Consider the following 9,098-nt stretch of genomic DNA (forward strand, 5'->3'; position numbering starts at 1 on the left):
TTATTATTATGCAGTTTCATTTAGGATCTATGTCTTTGACTGCTTGCATCATGATTGAGTAGTGATCTAGTTCGCCTAGGGTTTTTAGGGTGTTGAATTATGAGCTAAACGTAGATAAGCTATTCTTAATTGTTCTTCATTCATATTGTTCTTAAAGCTTCCATTAATCTGATCACTTGATGTTAGATCCTAAGTTAATCGCCTAGCTAACCGCTTAGGAGATAACTTGACATGTATTGAATGAGCTTAATACCCCTAATCAGCGAAAGTAGATGTTAGGGTAGTAAGTGAACCGATCGGACCTGATCTCTAAGGCTTGCAGTCATTTCTCATCTCAACGACAGTTAGATGGTGGGATTGACCAGCAAAGGGATCACCACCACGACAGTGGGGTGATCCAGCTGAGTGATCCGAGTTCTAGAAAGCACTGCATCGCGCTTGAATAATTGTTTGGCTCTCGCTCAACACCGAATGAAATACCCTAGGCTAGCTTCTTGTTAAATTGAATCAATCTCTAGTTTACTTGTTTTCCGCGTCACCAATTGAATTGAAAACCATTTTCTTCTTAGCTTAATATTGAAATTTATAAGAGTAAAGTGTAGACTGGTCCTCTGGATTGAATCTAAACTACTATAATCACAACTGTTAACTTGGCAGTAGCAAGGATTCATATTTAGTGTATCAAGTTTTGGGGCCGTTGCCGGGGACCAGATTTTTTTACCTCTACTTTTCGGTTTCATTTTGAGTCTAAGATATCTAACTCGCCTCTATTTCTTTGTCACAGGTAATGATCCAGGTGCATGACCAGTAGACATACTCGGAGCAACGCACAAGGACCATTGCATTAGCTTACCAACGAAGAACTAGCGAGATTAGAACGTCAGAACCGTCAACTGCCTAGACCTACGAGCACCAACATGGGTCATCATCAGGATGATCTTACTGCCGCGTTTGCACTCATGCAACAGCATGCAACAGCAGATGCAGCAGATGCAGCAAACTATCCAAGCGAATGCTGCAAACCAACGGAATGCACCGGAGGAAGTTGATCAGATTGGCCAGAGAAATCTCTTGCGTAATCTACCTGCTACGCGATCCGCCATCAACCCTCCACCGTGCACTAGACAAGACTTTGAGATCAAGCCTCCCTTGATAGGTCTGGTGCAGAGGACGATCTTCAACGGACTTCCTGCAGAAATACCGATGGACCACATTGAGAACTTTGAGAAGATGTGTGGGTTCACTAAGGAGAATGGAGTACCACCAGATTACATCAAGTGTACCCTGTTCCCCTTCTCTCTCGATGGGAAGGCTGCTCGCTGGCTAGATTCCCTACCCACCGGATCGCTCACCACATGGGAACAAGTCAGATATGCTTTCTTGAGCCACTTCTACACGAAATCAAAGACGGCAGCTCTGAGACAGAAGATCGCCACCTTCAAACAGCTGGTAGATGAGCCGTTCTGCGACGCATGGGAACGATTTAACGTCTACCACAGGGAGTGCCCACATCACGGTTTTGAAGAAGATTATGTACTCGGAGTGTTCTATGATGGAGTAGGTTGGGAGTACAGGAATGCTTTAATCTCAGCCAGTAATGGAGATTTCATGACCCAATCCACTCAAGGCGCTTTCGCGCTAATTGAGAACATGGCCTCAAGCTCAGCTGACAGCAACCGCGAGACTGACCGCACACAGAAGGTGAACAGCATCGACAATAGCAAAATAGATGAGCTCTCCGCCAAGGTCGATCAGCTGATAAAGAGTAATCAGAACCATGTCTTCATCATGGATAAAGGAACCGCAAACACTACATCAGAGGCAGACCAGGCGACTGAGGACAATCACGAGGTTAGCTATGTGAATGGGCAAGGATGGCAGTTCAAGAACTATCATCCGAACCCTAACGTGAGGAACAATCCCCACCTGTTCAAAAACCCTACACCCGATGGTAATGCAGAAAATGCTCAAGGCAATCAGGTTCAGAACAGTGGATACCAAAGGGGGTATGGAAATCAAGGAAGAACCTTTGTCCTCAGCCCAGCTCAGAATACTCAGTTCCACAACCAGAAACAACCGACTAACCAGCAGCCTGCACAGCCTGCTCAGACTGCTCCACAGGACGAGATGAAGAGTCTTGCCAATATGATGAGCCAGCTGCTCCAAGGACAGCAGATCCAGTGAAAAGCACTGAATCAGGTCACAAACGATATCAACACCCGAATGAATCACATGTTCAATGACCTGAGTGCCAAATATGATAATTTCTCGAGCCATATGAGGCAGATGGATATTCAGATTGCTCAAACTGCTGAGAGTGTGAAGAGACAGCAAGGTACCCTCCCTGGAAAGACAGATAAAAATCCCAAGGAGTGCAATGCAGTCGCACTTAGGAGTGGGAAGCAGTTAACTGATCTGGCACCCAAGAGATTCACAACAGCTGAGAAAGGGAAGCAGAAAGAATCAGAGCAACCACCTGTAACCGCACCAACAGACGAGGAAGAAGCAGACCTACCTGTTGATCATACTCCGACCACTACAGAGCAGCCTACTGTGGTTGTTCGACCAGCTGCAGAACCTGTTCCCCCCCGTGACTATGTGCCTAAGGTTCCGTACCCTGTTCCGGCTAAGGCCACACGCAAGGACAAGGAGGAGATGAAATGTAGGAAGATGCTGGAAGACTTAACAGTCAGACTTCCTCTCATGAGTGCAATCTAGATGATGCCATCCATGAGTAGCTTTGTGAAGGGACTGATCTCTGGAAAGATAACCGATGACAGTGAATTCATGGTGGTCTCAAAAGAATGCAGCGCTGTTCTCCAGAACAAAAGGATCAAGAAACTGGGTGATCCTGGAAAATTTGTCCTATCCATCCAAATTGGGAGAACAGTCTTCTCGTGTTCACTAGTCGATCTGGGATCAAGCATCAACCTCATGCCATACTCTGTGGCTAAGCGCCTTGGATACACAGATTTCAAATCTACCAGGATGTCCCTAGTGTTTGCTGATCGATCAGTGAAATCTCTAGTCGGAATTATTGAGGATATCCAAGTTCTGGTTGGGAACACACTTGTCCCTGCCGATTTCGTTGTTCTAGAACTCGAGGAAGAGTCAAAGGATCCCCTGATCCTGGGCACACCATTCCTATGCACTGTCGTAGCTATCATAGATGTGCGACAAGGAAAAATCGACTTCCACTTAGGAGACATTGTGATGAGGTTCGAGATGAATCAGATGCTCAAGAAACTCATGTTGGATGGACAAACCTTCATTGTCCAAGAGGAGGGTGGTCCGCTGGAACCGAGTGATCAGATGATTGAGGAGATCCTTACTGATGATCCGCTGGAACTAGCCTTGATTAGAGCTGAAGTAGAACAGAATGTCCAGAACATCGACGCTGATGGTTACGCTAAGATGTTGGACTCCGCCAGAACCATGGAAAGATTAGTGGCATGTTCATGCAGTGCCTAAGAAAGGAGAGATAACTGTTATAACGAATGAAAAGAATGAATTAATCCCTACTAGAACAGTAACTGGTCATCGCATGTGCATTGATTTCTGTAAATTGAATGCTGCGACTCGCAAGGATCACTTTCCACTTCCCTTCATTGATCAAATGCTTGAAAGATTGGCTAACCACCCTTACCATTGCTTTTTAGATGGTTATTTAGGTTTCTTTCAGATTCCCATCCACCTAGACGATCAAGAGAAGACGACGTTCACATGTCCTTACGGAACATATGCATACAGAAGGATGCCTTTCGGGCTATGCAATGCTCCAGCGACCTTTCAACGCTGCATGATGTCGATTTTCACTGACCTTATAGAAGACATAATGGAGGTTTTCATGGACGATTTCAGCGTCTATGAAAGCTCCTTTAGTGTCTGTTTGTCAAATTTGTGCAGGATTCTGAAGCGATGCGAGGAGAAGTATCTCGTGCTGAATTGGGGGAAATGCCATTTCATGGTCAGAGATGGGATTGTTCTAGGACATAAGATTTCAGAAAAAGGCATCGAAGTGGACAAGGCAAAGATCGAAATCATGATGAGTCTGCAGCCACCAACCTCAGTAAGGGGAATAAAAAGCTTTTTGCGACATTCTGGTTTTTACAGAAGATTCATCCAGGACTTCTCGAAAATCGCAAGACCACTCACTAGACTGCTCTGCAAAGAGACAAGGTTCAATTTCGACAGCGAGTGCTTAGCTTCATTTCACACGATCAAGGGAGCTCTAGTCAGTGCACCGGTTGTTCAACCTCCAGACTGGGACCTCCATTTCGAGATTATGACAGACGCGAGTGACTTTGCAGTGGGAGCAGTGCTTGGGCAGCGGAAGGATAAGAAGCTACATGTGATCTACTACGCGAGCAAGACACTGGATGAAGCTCAATGTAGGTATGCTACCACAGAGAAGGAACTCCTAGCCATCTTCTATGCTTTTGAGAAGTTTCGATCATATCTCGTTGGATCTAAGGTGATAGTCCACACGGATCATGCAGCCCTTAAGTACTTGCTCACGAAGAAGGATGCTAAACCGCGGCTCCTGAGATGGATTCTCCTTTTACAGGAATTTGATCTGAAAATAAGAGACAAGAAGGGGGTAGAAAATGGAGTAGCGGGCCACTTTTCCAGAATGAAAAGAAACGATGATACTGTGATTGACGAAGAACAACCAGTGGAACACGCCAGTGCGATTGGTCTTTGCTATGCGGAACAACCAATGCGCATAGAAACAGCTTGTTCCTCGCAACCAGAGCAGTTTGTGGCAGCAATCCAGAAGCAATATCCTGATCTACCGTGGTTTGCTGAGATTGCAAATTTCTTAGCCGCTGAAAAGGAGCCTCTGAAGTTCACAGGGAGCGACAAGAGGAAATTCTTAAGAGAGGCAAGACATTACTTTTGGGATGAGCCTTACCTATACCGACACTGCAAAGATGGGATCTTCAGACGATGCATTCCGATGAGCCTTACCTATACCGACACTGCAAAGATGGGATCTTCAGACGATGCATTCCGGAGGCTGAAATTCCAGGGATCCTACACCACTGCCACGGATCTTCCTACGCTGGACACTTCGCCACATTCAAAGCAGTCTCCAAAATTCTCCAAGCGGGATTCTGGTGGCCAACAATGTTCAGAGATGCTCACGCCTTCATATCCAGATGCAATGTATGCCAGAGAATGGGCAGTATCAGCAACAGGAATGAGATGCCTCAGAACTACATATTGGAAGTTGAGGTGTTCGACTGCTAGGGAATAGATTTTATGGGACCTTTCCCACCTTCTCACAAGAACGAGTACATCCTGGTTGCAGTCAACTATGTCTCCAAGTGGGTAGAAGCGATTGCTAGTCCAACCAACGACGCACGATTTGTAACCAAGATGTTCACCTCCATCATCTTTCCAAGATTTGGAGTACCTAGAGTGGTTATCAGCGATGGTGGAACTCACTTCATCAACAGAGTGTTCCAAGGATTACTGAGCAAAAACAGCGTGAAACACAAGGTTGCAACCGCCTATCATCCCCAGACGAGTGGCCAAGTGGAAATTTCCAACAGAGAGATCAAGAACATTCTGCAGAAAACAGTCAATACCACGCGTAAGGACTGGTCCCTCAAACTTGACGATGCTCTCTGGGCCTACAGAATAGCTTATAAGACCCCATTAGGGACCACTCCCTATCATCTGGTCTATGGCAAGGCATGTCACCTGCCTGTGGAGCTAGAGTATAAGGCAGCTTGGGCTGTTAAGATGCTTAACTTCGACATCAAACCCGCCAAAGAGAGGCGAACAATTCAGATCCATGAGTTGGAGGAGATTAGGCATCTGGCCTATGAGAGCTCCAAAATCTACAAAGAAAAAACCAAGGCATTCCATGACAAACGGATCATCAGCAGAAGCTTTGCTCCGAATGATCAGGTCTTACTCTTCAACTCAAGGATTAAGTTGTTCCCTGGGAAGCTTAAGTCTAGATGGTCAGGACCTTTCACCATCAAGGAGGTTCGCCCATATGGAGCTGTTGTGTTGCTGGACACAATAGGAGGAGAATTTGTTGTTAATGGTCAGCGCCTCAAGCCTTACCTTGCTGATACAAAAATCGCTGAAGGTGTAGAGATACCCTTAAGCGATCCCCTTCAAGCCTAATCGGCTCACCAAAGTCAAGCTAGTGACTGAAAAGAAGCGCTTGGTGGGAGGCAACCCACTGGTGAGTGTAAATATTTTTTTTATCTTTTCAATAAAAAAAAACTAACTTGCAGGAAGAAAATCAAGAAAATCGAGCACTTCTCAGGAGAACACTCCAGCGCTTGTTCCACTGATGTATCCCAGGTAAGTGCTCGAACAAAAAAAAAAGAGACAAGGGGGGAAGTGGCCTATTTAAGGCCCACTTACTTCACTCCCCCATTATCTCTCACGCCGCAAAACACTCCTAAGAACCCTAAATCGAAAATTTCATTTCCTATTCTTCTTCATCGATTTTGCTCTAATCTCTTGGATCCTCTAGAGATCGGTTGGGTTTTGCAGGAATCATCAATCAACTTAAGGTAACCGCTCAGATACTCTTCCCCTTCGCGCATCCAATCCGCGAATTGGAAGTGTCCCCTCGGATTCTCTCATCCCTTTTGCTGAAAGATTTGATCTTAGATTATAGCTCTCGATTTCACACTTGCTACTAGGGTCGAAATTCTGCTTGATTATAGGGATAAAACATATTCATTGATTGAGTTTCTTGAGTAGTTGCGGTTGTGTTAGGGCAAAGTGTTAACCCTAAGAACTTGAGGGTTGTTCGGAAATTGATGGACTTGGGCAAAATTTAGAGATTGGAATGTCCCATCGTTTCTAGAACAACCATTGAGCAGTGCTAATTTGGGCACTGATTTCGTTTTGCAGATGCCTCCAAGAACAAGGATCTCGAAACCACTCAAAGCCTCTCGCGGAGCAGCCACGCCTTCTCATTCTGCGAGTGTTCCATCCACCTATCCATGGCCGAACAAAGTTGAGGGTCAACCGATCAACATCAATGACCCAATACTCCTTGACTACAATTGTGAGGGGTGGGACAAGGAGTCCGCAGCAAGGTACAACAGGCTTCTCGCAGAAGAGATCTTGCCGACATGATTCACTCACGCGGAGACCTTGACTGATCTCGGTCTCGTGTCTGACGTCTTCGAGACGCTCGACGTCATGGGCCTTGCTCCTCTTTGCTACCAAGCCCAAGTACTCTATCCAGATTTGGTTCGGCAAGTGCTCGCAACAGCTCAGATCACTTACCAGAACCCCATACGAGAACTGCTCCTTCTTCTTCATGGCTGACGGCAAGTTCTGCTCCATCTCTCTCCATGATCTAAACGAACTACTCGAGATCGCGGACACGCCTAGGGAGGTCTCAGTTGAGAAGAAGTTCGCGCCAGCAAACGCCTTTTGGGATCTCATTGCGACAGGGAAGTTCACCTCTCGCAAGGCTTATCAATCACAAATCCGGAACCCCACTCTGCGTATCATTGCCAAGATTGTCTCAAACATCCTCTTCGCAAAGGAACTCACCTCCAAGGTCACAAACGGAGAACTGCAGGTTTTATACACGGGGCTCGAGGATGAGATCTGTAGAGATAGAGTCATACCCATTCAGGCAGTGAAGACTAACCCTGTATTCCTTCTCATCTCGATGCTCTCCGAGCGCAAGGACTCCTTGCTCCGAACTGAAGACAAGAAAGACCGCTGCGGCAGTGTCCTCACTCCCTTGTTCAAACGTTTCAACATCAACCTGGATTCCTACAAGGTTGTTCCTGAGCTTGAGTACATCGACACCGCTTACTTGATCACATGCCACATCCTGCGCGACGAGAGCACATACAAGTTCGCTGACAAGGAAGGGAACACTCTCTACTGCAAGCTTCCTCTTCCCGGGTTAACGAACTTCACGACCTTGGAAAACATAGTGTTCCTGCCCGACGCATAACACTTGTGCGACGACCCACGTGCGCCAGTTCCAAATGAGAATGCTGACATGGATGATGTGGAGGATGTGACTCCACCTGCTGATGGTGCTTATGATCTGGAGGAACTCACGGATGTTACTGATAATCACGCTTACAGACGTTGGATGGTGGACTCTCAGAAGAAGAACAACAGCCTCATGAAGAGGATCCTCAGGGCGATCACTGGAGGCTGCATCGGAAGTCAGGAAGAGCAGACGACGCAGAGAACAAGGCGCCCAGGCAAGGAACCAGCGGGCACTTCAATTGGAGAAGAGAGACTTTCGAGGAACAGGAGAACAGCCGGTCACTCCAGTAGCGGCGATTCAGACTGAGTCCGAAAGGACTATTCCTATTCCCTTGTTTTATCCATCTGAATTATTTGTTTCTGTTTGCTGTGTTTTAGCCTCCTCCGATCTATTTTCACAACCAGGGATGGTGTGAAGTAAGTCTGGGGGAGAGACTCTGTACGATTTCCATGTTTTTATCGAGTCAGTCCCTAGGATCAAGTCAGTCCAGTCAAACTTATTGTGGTAATCAGGACCTTATTTTGTGATGATTTCTTAACCACCTCGTGCTTTAACCTTCTTATTCAGTGACCTTAGCAGTGATGAAAGACCCACACATGGACCTGGAACACCCTGACTTATCTCATTTGACACTCCGGAAGTTCTCCACCGATCAGGTTACACTGGGTAGAGTCAACTCCACTTTATCTGAACCTAATCTAAACTTTAATTCTTCTTGTTATGGGCACTAGATCAGGAAAACGAGACCTATACTCAGGACTTCTTATCCTTTATATCCATCTTGCTGTTCCTGAGTAGCTAGCTCATCTTTAGCTAGTTCCCACCATGTACCTTAGCCTTTATTCCACCTTCAGGGATTTGTTTTTCAGTGTTATATGTGCAGATATGTGCAAAAAGGTTGGAGAGGAAAAGATCGACGCAGCCTCTTACTCGTTACTGTTGCAGAAATTCAATCAGAAAGAAGAACAAGCAGATTAAGGGAGCAACTGCTCCATGACCCATGAATCGTGCAAGTCGAACAGAATGGTGCGAATCAGATCCACCAGTGGCCTCCTTAACATCACATGTTACCTCCTTCTTCATCACCTCAACATCT

At 46.1% G+C, this 9,098-nt stretch overlaps 1 protein-coding gene across 1 annotated transcript; it reads left to right on the plus strand.

Annotated features, from left to right (window-relative positions):
• Positions 1–969: 969 nt before the first annotated feature.
• Positions 970–2,184, plus strand: LOC106314581. Its single transcript, XM_013752436.1, has one exon. The coding sequence runs from the start codon at positions 970–972 to the stop codon at positions 2,182–2,184; it is 1,215 nt and encodes a 404-aa protein (XP_013607890.1).
• Positions 2,185–9,098: the final 6,914 nt, after the last annotated feature.

Source organism: Brassica oleracea, chromosome C9 (assembly GCF_000695525.1).
Source record: "Brassica oleracea var. oleracea cultivar TO1000 chromosome C9, BOL, whole genome shotgun sequence".
In the NCBI taxonomy this organism is placed as follows: domain Eukaryota; kingdom Viridiplantae; phylum Streptophyta; class Magnoliopsida; order Brassicales; family Brassicaceae; genus Brassica; species Brassica oleracea.